This window comes from Dermacentor andersoni, chromosome 6 (assembly GCF_023375885.2).
Source record: "Dermacentor andersoni chromosome 6, qqDerAnde1_hic_scaffold, whole genome shotgun sequence".
Taxonomy (NCBI): domain Eukaryota; kingdom Metazoa; phylum Arthropoda; class Arachnida; order Ixodida; family Ixodidae; genus Dermacentor; species Dermacentor andersoni.
In genome coordinates this window covers 5,435,150-5,450,767 of record NC_092819.1, presented here as the reverse complement: position 1 = coordinate 5,450,767, position 15,618 = coordinate 5,435,150, and the positions used below count along the sequence as shown (strand labels likewise).

At 43.7% G+C, this 15,618-nt stretch overlaps 1 protein-coding gene across 2 annotated transcripts in view; it reads left to right on the top strand.

The window, feature by feature from the left end:
* Nucleotides 1-15,618, top strand: part of LOC126521648 (tRNA-uridine aminocarboxypropyltransferase 1) — a 30,709-nt gene that overhangs the window by 5,770 nt on the left and 9,321 nt on the right. For both annotated transcript variants that reach the window (XM_050170368.3, XM_050170370.3), the window contains exons 3-5: nucleotides 1,014-1,159; nucleotides 9,389-9,435; nucleotides 10,357-10,562. In XM_050170368.3, coding sequence (XP_050026325.1) covers nucleotides 1,014-1,159; nucleotides 9,389-9,435; nucleotides 10,357-10,562 — 399 coding nt within the window. The remainder of the gene's footprint in view (nucleotides 1-1,013; nucleotides 1,160-9,388; nucleotides 9,436-10,356; nucleotides 10,563-15,618) is intronic.

The window sequence follows — 15,618 nt, the reverse complement described above, 5'->3', positions numbered from 1 at the left end:
TTTATGACTGCACTGTTTGCTTTATTGTTTTATTTATAGCTTATAGTCTGTTTTTACAGTGAAGCTGTATATGGCTAGGGTTCCTTGCATTTTTGTTCTCTGTGAACGAATACTGTCATCATCAATGGCTCATACCCTCGTAATCATTCACCGTTCATACAGTGTATTTCGTCGTGCCTGTAAGGCAGAGGCTACAAGTACTGAGCAAAATGAAGCGAACAGTGCTTAAATTCTTCCTAATCACGCATACAACATACAGAAAAGCACATTGAAATCTTTCATCATCAATGGCTCATAACCCTGTAAGCAAGCAAAAAAATCCAATGGCTCTTTGTCCTATAAGGTTCATGGTTACTCACTTTGCGTGAATTAGCTGCGATGACACTACCCCTGTTGCCATTGTCATTGATTTCAATGTAGATGTGTCGGTACCCAAAAGGGATCGGCTTACACATTCCGTGTTGCAGGCGTATCCCTCGCAGTGCGATCCGGCCCAGCCGTGTATGTGCATCGCTTTGACATTATCAAGGACTGTGATTGGACTTGCAAGTAAAATAATGACCACCGATCAAGAAAATAAATGAGTGTGCATACCTTTTGTCACAATGACCACCCATCACGACAATAACTGAGTTCATATCTTTGTTCAAAATTATGTGTCACCTCTGTGTTGTGTGCTAAACAGCTTCGCTGGTCAACCGTGTTCACAGAGTCGAATGGCTCATGATTTTTTTTATAGTTGGTTTATAAATATTTATTATAATTTACAGCTACACCTCAATGTGTAGCTGTAACAGCTTATTATTTGATTTTGCTTTACCAGAATTTAATAACAACATTAGAATGGAAGTGCTTTGTGCCTAGGGCGCAAACGAAAGCAGTCTTAGCAGAAAAGTACAAAACTTGTCTAATGGTACGTGGTGCTTAAACTATGTTGCAAGTGATTACATGCAGTCAAAACAACTCCATGAGCGGGAACACACTGTGTTTCTGCATTTTTGTTTGGGAAATAGGTGTTGCTGCTTTTTCCCGGAGAGAATGCCCAGCCCTTTGAGAAGCTGTGGAAGAGCAGGCAGAATGGCCAGACAGCCGGCCCATGTGTCATTTGTGCAAAGGAGCATTTCAACATTCCCTGGAGGACATTAATATTTATCGACAGGTATCTGTCCCTGCTGTGCATTTTTATTCTGACATCAGAGTTCTTTTTCTTTTCAGAAATACAGTGATGGCTAAAAGGTAAACAAAAACCCGGGGCACTTCGCCGACCAAATAAAGATTTAAAAGAAAAGAAGACGTTTCAGCTCCCACATGGGAGCCTTGTTCACAGGTAAAATAAACAAAGGTGCTCGAGCAGCTCGCTTAAATAGTCTTGAACACGTGACGCAGGCAGCGCGCATACACTGACGGCAGATTGTCATCGCTCCTGTTCAGAGTGTGTGGCGTAGTCTGAATCATGAGCGACTCAAGATAAAGGCGTCGAGATAGCCCTTTTTCCCTGGCAAGGACACGTGCCTTTCCCCAGTCAATTGCGTGGCCGCTTGAAGTGGCATGCTCAGCCAAAGCACTCGATTTCACATTTTCTTTTTTTTTTTTAACGTCATAATTGTGCTGTTTAAGACGCCTTTCAAAGTCACCAGTTTTGCCAATGTACACGTAGTCGCAATCTGCACACGGGACAACGTACACAACACCTGGGAATTTCTCTTTTGGTAATTTGTCCTTAACATTGACGAGTGATTGCCGTAGTTTCTGGTTTGGAATGTGTGCCACTTGAACATTGTATGAACGCAGAATACGGCTTAGAGCTTCACTTGTGGACGGGATATATGGTATTCCGGTGCGCTTTTGACTAGAGGCAGCATAGGGTAACTGCGGACATGCCATTTGTCGTTCGACAGCATTCAAGAAAGAGCACGGGTAACCACAGGCTGATAGTTCCTGCTGTACCACGCTTACGTCGGCTGCATATTCTTCTTGTCTCGTGCAGATTTTCTCCGCGCGTCGTAGAAGCGTCGAAACCACTGCCCTTTTGTGAGTGGCACACATTCCAAACCAGAAACTACGGCAATCACTCGTCAATGTTAAGGACAAATTACCAAAAGAGAAATTCCCAGGTGTTGTGTACGTTGTCCCATGCGCGGATTGCGAGTACGTGTACATTGGCGAAACTGGTGACTTTGAAAGGCGTCTTAAACAGCACATTTATGACGTCAAAAAAAAAAAAAAAAAAAGAAAATGTGAAATCTAGTGCTTTGGCTGAGCATGCCACTTCAAGCGGCCACGCAATCGACTGGGGTAAGGCACGTGTCCTTGCCAGGGAAAAAGGGCTATCTTGACGCCTTTATCTTGAGTCGCTCATGATTCAGACTACGCCACACACTCTGAACAGGAGCGATGGCAATCTGCCATCAGTGTATGCGCGCTGCCTGTGTCACGTGTTCAAGACTATTTAAGCGAGCTGCTCGCGCACCTTTGTTTATTTTATTTGTGAACAAGGCTCCCGTGTGGGAGCCGAAACGTCTTCTTTTCTTTTAAATCTTTATTTGGTCGGCGAAGTGCCCCGGGTTTTTGTTTACCTTTTTACCATGTTTCATCCTGACCAGACGGGCTTCCGTCAAACACTGAACTTCAAATACAGTGATATTAATCAGTGTGTTAACTACAAAGCACACAGCTCCTCATTTTTGCATATGAGCGATGCTTACTAAGGATGATGGAAATTTCTAGTGTGTGCTGTTTTTGCAATGCTTGTTTTCTGTTGTGCCTGGTAATTTCGTGAGGCTTTTTCGTTGTAGAGCTCTTATGTCACAGAGGTGCGGCGTTGCTGGTGTTTTTGTGAGCAAAATATGTGGCTGTATCCACAATACAGTCGACTTCCGTTAATTCGATCCTGACGGGACTGCCGAAAGTAATTGAATTATCTGGCGGGTTGAATTAAACAAAATGCTGCAAAAATGCCATAACATACCGCTGACTCATTTCTTAGTATTTGCCCTATCCTAACATGCCCGCCAAATCAAATGCGCGTCCGCGTTCTATGAGTCCAAAGTAGAAATCTAGCGTGCACCCGATTTTTCAGCTAGAAAATATGTTGCACAATGGTGGCCAGTTGCCTAAAGTCAACTTCGCAACACGTTTTTCTAAAGTTAGCTCTGCCTCATGACATCTAGGTATTGCGGTAAAGCACGGAATTGTTGCAAAAGCCGTTTTTGTTTCAGGTACGATTGCACCGCACTGCAATTCTCGGCCCAATTTTCTTTAAAAATATAACAAAGGTGTGTGTTAGAATCAGGTAGAGACCCTAATAAGGCAATTTGAGTTACGGTTGTTGCTTGTAAATTTTCCTAGGACATGCCCAAAATAGGCGTTGTCGACGAGAGGTGACGTGTTCCACGCATGTTCCCTATGCTCCGCTGAGACAGACGTTGCCACTACAGGGGTCGCCATCGGCCTCCCCTACAGGGACCGGGTGTGTGCGTGCTGGCTGGTCAAGTTGGAATTGTCCCGTGAAGGCCAATTATAGGATTGAAATAACGAAAGTTTGGGCCCGTAGAAATGCATGGGCACCGGCCGGGACCTTCAGTTTTATTGAATTAACCGAAGAGTTGAATCAACCGAATTTGAAATTTCGGAAGTATACTGTATTACTACATGTAAATGAGCTTATGTATGTCAACACAAGATAGTCTCAATTAGAGCACAAATTTGTTCACAATATTCATTGTAAAAGTTTACACAAACTTCAGCTCTCACAGTACCCGTCACACTGTACATAGTATTAGCGACAACTATTATATTGAGGCTACATAAAGGTCTATGCTACTGCTCAAGATGAGCTCTGATTGCTGCTTCCACATTGTTAAAGCACCCAATTACATGTGTTTTGTGCGTAAGAAGACTTAAATGTATGAAGAGTACATTATCTTTTGCGAAGGTTGGACTTTTTCTGCTAACTTGCATATTTCAGCTAAACAGAAACAAGAGTTTGCTTCGTTGAAATACCATGTCAGGCCCCTCATTATAGCAGTAGGTTTTATGTTATGTTTACTTCATTGTGTCTGATTATTTATTATGTCGGTACTCATTACACGAATGTTTCAGTTCAGTTCAGTTTCAGTTTCAGTTCCGTTTATTCGTCATTCAAAAAACAATAAGTAAACAACAAATAGTATGCAGACGAGGGTCCCAAAGTCAATGACTGCAATGGGACCCTCGGTTCTAAAAAGAAAAAGAAAGATGTCTACAAAACGTGGGTTACAGCAGCAAATATAAAAAAGTACAAGGAAAACAAATGAATGCGCGTAATGCAATACATTAGTAAGAGAAAACAAACAAAAAAGTACATATATCAAAAAGCACAATTATACAGAGAGCATGTTATAGGACATGAAGCTATTTACAATAAGAAATAACGCATCTTAACTCATGTTTGAATACATTCAAAGATGACGTAAGTTTAAGTGAACGGGGTAGGTCATTCCATATTTTTAAAGCTGAAAACGAGGATGCCATTTTCCCATAGTTTGTCCCATAGACCATGCAGAATTTTTAAAGATCGCCTGTGGCAGATAGTGTAATTGTAGTCCTTGAGCTGGATTACTTGAGGCCGCAGAAGCTACTCGCATGAGAAATCAAAATGCATTATCAATAATTTAAAACTAATTCACTAATTATTTTTTTATCGAATTACATTATGACACATATTGCAATTTATTAATTGTAGCCGGTGAGCTTGCAAGTTTTATCTACTTGGAACGAATTTACAGGATGACACAAGTTTCGAGATATTCATTCTCAAAGTGTGCCTGAGTACATGGCTATTCCAGTCACTCTTATGCTTCAGTGCACACGGCATTTTATTAGAAAGGTAAGTGGAACGAGAGCACATTATTATTGCAGCTTTGATAGCGCATATCTTAAGACCTGTGCCACCCTCAGAACTTGTTCCAAGTGCATATACCTTGCAAACTCACTTACTAAAATTAATTGCAATAGGTGCTCCTAATAGGGATTTTTTTATTTGTTGAATATGCATTTAGATTTCTTGTTCAAGTAATGATTGCATCTTTGATTAATCTAGCTCAGTGACTAGAATTATGCTATCTGCCACAGGAAATTTGAAAAAACTTTGCATGATCCGAAAAAAAAAATAAAGAATACACCTGGCATATACTCAACTTTTGTTAATTCGACCTTGAGGTAATTGACAGAATCAATCGAATTATCTGGCATGTTGAATTATAACGTCAGAAAATTGCCCTGCTTTATTTGACAATATTTGCCAGGTTCTAATACACACTTTCTTTCTATGGGCTCATAGAAAACAACGTACACCCAAATATACCATGCACCTGATTTTATTTTGTTGTTAATGTAGCATGCCACACATTCTGGCAATCAGAAATATCAGACATGCAGAACTTGTCTCCTATTTACGCTTACTGTCCATCGCCGTGTATATCAGTCGCTGTCCATGGATCACAGCCTGTGACTCTACTTGTGGTCCCACATTCCTCAAGCCACTCCTCTACAATGCAAATGGAACTGTGGCCCATGCCTAGACTGAACCATTTCACCAGTTTGTCCTGCAGTGTATGCAAGTCTCAAGAGTGGCAAAAACATATGTTGCGACCCTGTAGCTGTTAGCTTATTACGAAAAACAACTGCTATTTTAACTAAAGAGCATGGGCGGGCTAGTTGGTTGGGATTCATGATAACACAGTGCAGCATGGCAGGATAAGGACAGAAAAGAGTTTTGATGCACACACAGTTTCTGCTTTCAACTACAAATTCTTATTTCGCATGCGCAAGAATGTCAACATTGAGATGCACACACCAAGGAACAGAAACATGTCAAACAGCTTAACAGCAACTTGCTTGCACTTTTGCATGGCTATCTCAATAACATGAGAAACCTCATCTCTTTTTGCAATAACATCACAGAAGGCATGCTCACTCACTTCTTTTTCATTTTTAAAAATTTCGTAAGCCTCAAGAATTTCTCTTGTCATTCTGCTTTGGGCCCGATTCACCAAGGCAATTTATTTAAAGACCGAGATGCAGCCACACTCCTGGCAAAGCATGCCTAAATGGCTTGAAATAACTTTCATGGCATTAAAATGATGTTCTTTTAGCCTCTAATTCATACAACATCCTGTCTGACTGATATACACACGTTCGCACTAGGGTATTAAATAAACAACATTCTTTATGCAGTGCACAAGTTGTGTGCAGTACCTTGTGGTACAGGCAGTCGTCTCAACCTTTTCAGAGTTTACTTTCTTTCACATCTTTTGCAAGCGTTTAGGAGCAAAAAAAGGAAAAAAAAAAGAAAGAAAGAACCTACACTTTCTCGCTGTCCTTTTCAAATTATGTGAGATGCGATGTATGCAAGGTACGACTGCCACCTTCTTTCGTCCTGCAGTGCTATTGTGGACATTGGACAGATATAGAATAGCATAGCATTTGTCACCTTATGTAAACACCTTTGCAGAACGTTACAGTGCGCGTCCTTTCAAGACATTTAGTTTACCGTACAGGAACGTGAACCTAGGAAAGATGGACGGATGCTATGAGCGTCCCCTTTGGAACGGGGCAGTGGCATGCACCACCAAGCTTTTGTTATTATATTGTTAATGTCCTACCTATGTTAAAGAAGAAAAAGCGCTGTGTCCGCGTCTTGCCTCTGTCTCTCGTCCCTTTTTGTGTGCTAAAAACCTCAGTTATGGAATACCAACATGCCCTAACGTACGCTCTTTAAAAAAAAAAAGAAACAAGAAAGCCCTCGATGATTCCCATAACCAAACTTTCTGAACCCCTATTATAAACTTCGGTTTTGTACGCCTCCGTTAGCAATCCATTAGCAACCATCCTGTTGTTGCTAGACGGACGCATCTCGTTAGGCCTATGGGCACCGGAATCGCCAAACAATCTCAGAAATTGAACGCACTGTGCACCCAAGCTAACGTTTCAAGTGAGTTTAGAGAAAGTGAAAACTCATTTTGGTACTTACTGGTGATCAACACGAGTGAGGGTGTAGCCATCACGAGAATTCACGCCGAAGCAGGAGCCATGGATGCCGCCATGTTGAACAACGCCATTTCTTAGCATCCGTAAACATTACGAATGTTAAACTCAACAAATAAGTTACGTTACCATAGTGCACGTAAACCACAGAAACCCAATAGCGTCTGGAGCATGCGCAGTGGGGACGACGCTATTTCATTACGTATGTAATGCGTTTATGTGTGGTTGCAAACTGTCTATTAGAATCGGCCCTCTGCTTTTTACACCAACCCTGAGAATGTCCGAGAATGCAACCTTGCACAAATGTGTAGCAATTTCTTTATGGTTGTACTTAAAACTGATGCCAGCTCAGGATTCATTTTAGAGCGCAGCTCTTAGATGCCCGTTCCTACATTGAGCGTTGGCATTCTACTTCGATGTAACTGAGCGAATGTGGAGCGCAGCGGGAAATGAAACACAGCGAGAGAGAAGAGAGCACGAGGAGGAAAGTGGGGAAGGAGGGCGTGGTGGACGCATGAGGAGGAAAGCGGAGGAAGCCAGCTTGAAGCACTGCCAGATGGTGCTAACGTCTGCGCATCTGTGGCAGTGGCGGTACCGGCTGTGCGGGGTGCAGAACAACAATGACCAGAAAGCTTGCCTTCACGTATAGCATTCTCTGCAAGCTGTGGTTGCCGGGACGCAGCAACTGAGTGGACATGTCTATATACATGGTGTTGTGTGTCGTGGCTCTACCAGTTGGTGCGATGCCTCACTATATCACGAAATTGAAACACGTGTAGAGGTGCACTAAAATTTCGCATTGGGGAGTATTGTAATCGCTGGTGATTTTTACTGCTTAACCTGTTACGGGCTTGTTTCGCTTGGCGATGTTGTCTGCCGCCGCCATTCGGTGTTCGTTGCAGCTATCGCCAGACTCCTACCCGCTATAGGAGATTGGCTGAAAATGGTTGGATTGTCTTCAGGAAGAAAAAAGTCACAGGCCGGTGTTATACATACATGAAATACGTTTATGGCATACCTAGTTAAATCAGGAAGGCTAGGTGACTGTTTGTCATCGCCCCGTTTCAAACGAGATGGCAATAAATCATCATCATCATTAGCATCGTATTGTGCCACTTGTCATGTGATGTGAGATGCACACTGTGTAGCATCAGTTTGTGTGCACTTTGCATATTATTACACCAGGTCGCACACCATGTAGTGGTTGCATAGATAGCGGTACAAGGTTGTTTGGTTTTCCTATCATGTATGTGGCTCCTACCCACTTTGGGGGATTGGCCAAGAAATAATGGATTGTCCTGAGGAAGAAAAAGAAAATTAAGGAGATGTATATAAATACCAAAATCAAAAACATGTATATCACACCTGATTAGATCAAGCAGGCTAGGTGAATTGATGAAGTCATGTCACCGCAAGGTTGAAACAAGTTTATGGGGCCAGGCTAAGCCTCTGGTCGATTCCGGTTACCCCTTGTGACTATTGACCTCAGTAGCGGAGGATTTGAGTAAAAAGCACAGGGCCAATTCGGATGTGTGCAATAGCAGTTCAGACCAAAGAAGGTGGTGGTCATACCTTACATACATAGCATCTTGAATAACTTAAGAAGGATAGCGGGAAAGTTCAGAGTGGACATAGTGTTTCTTTTTTCAGCTCCTGAACGCGTGCATAGGATCTGCAAGAAAGTAAACTCAGACAAAGAAGAGACGACTGCCTGTACCGCAACACACTGCATGCAATTTGTGCATTGAATACAGAATGTTGTTTAACATCCGTGTCATGCGAATGCGCGTAATCGGTCAGACAGGCTAGTGTATGAATCGGAGGCTAAAAGGGCATCATTATAATGCCATGAAAGTTATTTCAGGCCATTTAGGCATACTTTGCCGGGAGTGCGGCTGCGTCCCAGTCTTGACAAAAATTACTATGTTAATTTGGGACCAAAGCAGACTGACAAAAGTAACTCTTGAAGCTTACAAAATTTAAAAAGTGAATGAAAAGTGTGTGAGCATGCCTTCGGTGGTGTTTCAGTCCAATGCCTAGCTTAAACATGTCAGCGCTCATCGCCGTGTGATGGTTGAGTCGCTCTTCGGAAGCAAGAAGCAGAAATACATTACAGGTTACTTTGAGCAATACAAACAATGTGAAACCGTTGCTTTTGCCGCCGTTCGTTGATTCAACCTTTCGTATAATTCGACTGAATCTTGCGGTCCCGCAAGGATCGAATTAGCAGGAGTCGACAGTACTTCACCTGGATATTTGTGCTGCTCTTGCGGCCTGATCTACGGAGAGCCTGTCCCAGAGCGGCCTTGTTTTTCTTGCATGCGGCCTCCTTGTGCTTGCGTGGTCATCATCTCCGCTGAAGTACGTGGAAGCAGACCAAGAGGATCTACCTTGACGCAAAGATTAAAGGTAATCCCTTACGTGCAATGCAGACATTCAGTGCCTGTTGACGCGAATGGGGATTTCGCTTGTGATGAATATTGTCTTCGAGGAGGGAGCACAAGCTACAGCGCAGCGCACGGGCCATGCTGGATCCGTGTCTGCAGCGTGCGATCGGTCTGCAAGACTGGCGTCTTGCAGAATGGGACACATGCCTTTGTTGTGACTCTGTGCATTGGATGCAGTTCCTTTAGAGCAGTGGGAGGGGAAGAAAGGCAATGTGTGCAACCGCCTAAAAAAAAAAAAGAAGAAATGTGTATTTAGCTTCCACGTATTTAGACATGCTTGTAGATGCTTCGAACCAAGCCGAACTGCCAGTCAGGTGATATTTTGTCAGTGCTCACCTGAAATTGAAAAGCCAAGGTGCACAAGAAAAGCTGTCATCTCTCCGAGTACTGTGAAAAACTCCACCGATGTGGCTCTTGGAGAATGCCCTCTTCTAGCGCGACACAGCTCGAGCACAGAATCGAAGCGGGCCGAAAGCTGTGCAATGTGCTAGTGTCGATCTACTGTCGCGGGGGTGCTTTGTGCCGACGATTGGAGAGTGTGTGTGTGCCCTCAATGCTTTGCCACAGAACGGGCGAAGATTCTGCTGTAATGTGTAGACGCAGGAAAACATGGCTCTGATGTCGGCCTCTAGGCGCATGTGTGCATACAACAGCCACATGGGGTTATATGTTATGGTCGCCTTTTGTTAGTGTAACAGAACGCGTGTATACTACTGATCTTATTTTTACGAGTGAAAGGTGATAATGTAATCGCCAGGTGCCACCCCCTGACCTATTGTTTAGCTGTGCAAAGTTTTCCCTGAACATGTGAATCTGGGTAGATGCATTGCACCACGAGTGGTGCCAGACGGCGTATGGCGGCTGTTGCTCCTTTTATTGGCAGGGCTCCCGTGCGCAGTGCTGGAGGGCGGCCGTTCGGCATTCTGGCGCCCTCAGCGGGGCAAACCGTCCAGCTGGCTGGCCACGGCCGAAGCCGTCCACCTGGCTGTCACTCAGTTGCTGGCTTTGCAGGGATGTGCCGGACACGTTGATGACCTGCTGTTCTTCTTCAAATTCTTCTACGCCAGGATAAGGTCACGCTACAGCCAGGTGGGTCCATCTTATACTGCAAAAAGCTAGTCGAAGCTGTGCACCCGTTTTGGAGGAATGCACTCCCGAAGGAGCACTTTGTACGTATGCTGCCCTCAAAGCACATTCAAAGCCTGCCCGAAATTTCACAGTGAGAGGCAAATTTGAACGGCAGAGCAACTCCCGGCGTTCCTAGCATATTGCGAGACCTGTGTTGCCGAGGAAGGCCACTAGCATGTAAACACTCCGTCAAAGTTTTGTGCCTGACACTGTCACAAGCTTGAGGGCTGTGCATGAGGAGGTTGCGAGTTCGGATCCTGGCTGCCACATTCCGATTGGGGCGCATTACGCGCATGTACTGCGGCTTGGGTTGAAGGAGCGCCACTTGATAGAAAACAATCCGGAGCCCGCCACTTTCCTCACATTGCGTGTGTTGCTTTTGGACACTAACCTTACTTCCATCAGGCTTTAGAAATATCTGAGATGATCAAAGAATATTTAGTGCTTCGCCATGCGAGGTTAATCCGACGCTCATGAGCCCATGATTTCGAGCTTGAAAACATTTAAACTGAGGAACAAGAAGTGCTTTGCGGACATTCTGTCAACTTCACCATATTTGATGTCAAAAAGACTCGCTTTTTCAGCACCTAATCGGATGGCATTCAGCAGAATGATTTATTAGAGCTAACGTGGGGGGACCCAATGGTACCACCACCACCAAGGCCGGAAGCTGCAGGAGACATATTGACATCATTTATGAAATCTCCACTAAGCCATCAGAAGAGCCATCAGAGAACAGAATGGCCTCAGACCGCGTAACCAAACCTTCGATGATGCTTATTTAGCATTAGAATGAGCGAGTGTTAGTTCACTGAAGAGGGAAATGTTTTTTCTAGCTTAAAAGAATTGGAATGGGGAAGGCCCGTTGGCATGTTTGGAAAAGGAAATTCCAATATTTCATGATCGCTTTCCCTTGCTTATATTCCCTTGAGCAACTCCTATGGCTGGAATGGCTATTTCGGGAACGACCAAAACACAGTGTAATATATCTTTGACGAGGCTAATCCAAAATAACAAATGTTCATGCGCTTCTGCCCATTTCGGAAAATGTCTGAGTTGGAAAGATTAGATTAATGTTTAAATTGCAATCACGGAGACGTTTGATACGGCTAATGGAAGTAGGAACGTGTCTTCCATTTGCGGACGTGATACGGCAGCAGGGGAGAAAAGAAAGATTCATGAGTAGCAGCTACATGAGGCACAAAGGCTGTTCTTTTTTTAATCGCAGGTAGAGTGAGAGGTTGGCGGCCTCTTGGTTGTATTGTTTAGGAATTAAGGCGAGGCAAGCAAAAGTTCACTATTACCAGCTGAAGAAGTTTCCGGGTTCCGAAACAATCTTGGGTGCTACCACGCGAACAGGCCCTGTAACCTGATACCATGTTTTCCCACCCATTTCAGTTGTAAGTGATGAGAAGTACAAATTTACCGTACTTTGCGTAGAACTTGCACCAAGATTTCAAGAAACTGAACAGTTAATTTGGGATGCGGGCTATATACTTCTATACGAATTTCGCCTTGCCGCCTGGCTTCACGGCATCGCGATTATTGCCTTGAAATGTGGTTTCACGACAGTGCGTATTCCGCTGCTGTGTAGCTGCACTTTGAGGCAAAGGTTTCCGCCATTCGGTTTTGATATCTTATAGGGAAGCCAGCCTACCCTCTCCCAGGCGGCCCCGCATGCTGTGCAGCTCCCTTCTTTCCTCTCTCACGGCCGCCCTTTCTCGTCTACTTTTCGGTCGTCATTTTGCGTTTCGGCTGTCGTTATCGAATAGTGTATGCGGCACCGGCGAACTCAAATCGCGATGAGCTGCGTTCAGTGGCAGTCTCTTACAGCACACAGGAAGCAGAATGCTATCAGTGTCGCCGAAGAGATGGGGAACAAAACGAGCCGTTGGACGAAGACACAATGCATGCAATTCATGCATCCATAGGCACTGACTACGGGGGGGGGGGGTATGCCTCCGGGGCCCGAGCTCTTCCATGCAAAATAAAACGGTCGTTTTAATTTGGCTTTGATCTGAAGCAAGTTTCTGGCTCAAAGTATAGCTTCACGCGCGCTCTTTCGATGTGGTGCGAGTACCTAATGTGGAATTTTGAAACATTTTATGCCTATTCCATTGTTTTTCGCATTTCGTGCGTAAACAGCGTGGCGCTTCGCTGTGTTATCAAGTGCTTTTGTTATCAATGTGATCAGCCGGCCTTGAGAGACGGATAAGTGTGATGTAAAAATGAGAGGAAGGAATAGCTGTGAAGCCACCAGACCTGCCATTGGGGCTCGTTCCGTACCATTATCAAGGTGATGTGCTGTCTCTTCGGGTTTGCGACAGGCAGTGCAGTTGCTTTCAAACAGCTTATTTGAGGGCGCTGCTTTATTATGCGGGCGGGAGTGCACTCACATGGTATTTTTCATACTTCGTGAGGTTTCCTTGCCATTCGGAAAAGAAACTGTACGCAATTAGTACGTCGCTGAAAACACCACAGTTAGATGTTGGGTACCTACAAATGACTCATTCACACTTTGAAAATTAGGACAGCACTTGAGTCAGATAATTAATTGCAATTAACCGAATTAAATCTCAAAGAAGCTGTGAGAATACAGCTGTAATATGCACCACTTTGCCAAATCCCTTTTTCCACAAACTGTGACAGACAGAAATTTGTTACTGGAGGAATGTGTTTCAGTATTTGATAATCACGATTTTTATTCCTGTCTGTGTTTGTGACAATGCATTAGTGTATTAATGTTGTTTTAATTTTCTGTTGCGCTTGAAAATGTTCGCTTATTGTGTGCTCGCACCTTGATGTTACTTCTCTACTTCTGTGAATGATTTAATACATCTTTCTCTAACTGTCCCCCCTGCGATAATGCCTGCGAGGCGACACAGGTATTCAGTAAATAAATAAATAAATAAATAAATAAATAAATAAATAAATAATAAATTAATAAATCTCAGTAATGAAATAATTAGTGGCGGCTACTCCACTGTATTGGAAACAATGGGCACTAGGTTTCCTTCGAGTAATGCAAGTAGTCTTTTTTTTAAGTCTTGGTGTATGATAGTTGGGGAATACTATAATTCACTCAGTAACCGAAATGAGGCCAAGCTGGATTCACTCGAAATCAAAATGAACAACAGTCATGCTCAGTAGCGCTTATACTCGGACTCAGAGAAAAATAAAAAGAAAGAGAGGCTGCAGTTTCGCCGAAAAGGCGAAGCAGTATTAGTGATAGCCAAGTATTAAAAAATTACACGAAGGAAGATTACACCACCGAGAGGACTCAGGCTGTGAAATTGAACTGTCTCCTTCTGTGAGGTCTTGTATATACTCATATAACGCCTTCACTTCAGTGCTCAATTCTTCGAGGTCACACGAAGTTTCTTCAAGTGCAAGAAATATATACATATAATATATATATACATGCACACACACACACACTAGATGAAGCGTTTCACTCCACATCCGAAGGTGTAATATTTAAAAAAAAGCAAAAAAATAGAAGAGGAATGTTAAGGCATATGTTTTTACTTACGTTTCGGCCGGTGGACCGGCCTTCATCGGAGTGTATATATCATCATCATCATCATCAGCCTGGTTACGCCTACTGCAGGGCAAAGGCCTCTCCCATACTTCTCCAACTACCCCGGTCATGTACTAATTGTGGCCATGTTGTCCCTGCAAACTTCTTGATGTCATCCTCCCACCTAACTTTCTGCCACCCCCTGCTACGCTTCCCTTCCCTTGGAATCCAGTCCGTAACCCTTAATGACCATCGGTTATCTTCCCTCCTCATTACATGTCCTTCCCTTCCCTTGGAATCCAGTCCGTAACCCTTAATGACCATCGGTTATCTTCCCTCCTCATTACATGTCCTTCCCTTCCCTTGGAATCCAGTCTGTAACCCTTAATGACCATCGGTTATCTTCCCTCCTCATTGCATGTCCTGCCCATGCCCATTTCTTTTTCTTGATTTCAACTAAGATGTCATTAACCCGCATTTGCTCCCTCACCCAATCTGCTCTTTTCCTATCCCTTAACATTAAACCCATCATTCTTCTTTCCCTAGCTTGTTGCCTCATCCTCAATTTAAGCAAAACCCTTTTCTTAAGCCTCCAGGTTTCTGCCCCATACGTGAGTACTGGTAAGACACAGCTATCATACACTTTTCTCTTGAGGGATAGTGGCAACCTGCTGTTCATGATTTGAGAATGCCTGCCAAACGCACCCCAGCCCATTCTTATTCTTCTGATTATTTCAGTCTCATGATCCGGATCCGTGGTCACTACCTGCCCTAAGTAGATGTATTCCCTTACCACTTCCAGTGCCTCGCTACCTATCGTAAACTGCTGTTCTCTTCCGAGACTGTTAAACATTAGTTTAGTTTTCTGCAGATTAATTTTAGACCCACCCTTCTGCTTTGCCTCTCCAGGTCAGTGAGCATGCATTGCCGTTGGTCCCCTGAGTTACTAAGCAAGGCAATATCATCAGCGAATCGCAAGTTACTAAGGTATTCTCCATCGACTCTTATCCCCAATTCTTCCCAATCCAGGTCTCTGAATACCTCCTGTAAACACGCTGTGAATAGCATTGGAGAGATCGTATCTCCCTGCCTGATGCCTTTCTTTATTGGGATTTTGTTGCTTTCTTTATGGAGAACAACGGTGGCTGTGGAGCCACTATACATATCTTTCAGTATTTTTACATACGGCTCGTCTACACCCTTGATTATGTGCTGCCTCCATGACTGCTGAGGTTTCGACTGAATCAAACGCTTTTTCGTAATCAATGAAACCTATATATAAGGGTTGGTTATATTCTGCACATTTCTCTATCACCTGATTGATAGTGTGAATATGGTCTATTGTTGAGTAGCCTTTACGGAATCCTGCCTGGTCCTTTGGTTGACAAAAGTCTAAGGTGTCCCTGATTCTATTTGCGATTACCTTAGTAAATACTTTGTAGGCAACGGACAGTAAGCTGATCGGTCTGTAACTTTTCAAGTCTTTGGCGTCCCCTT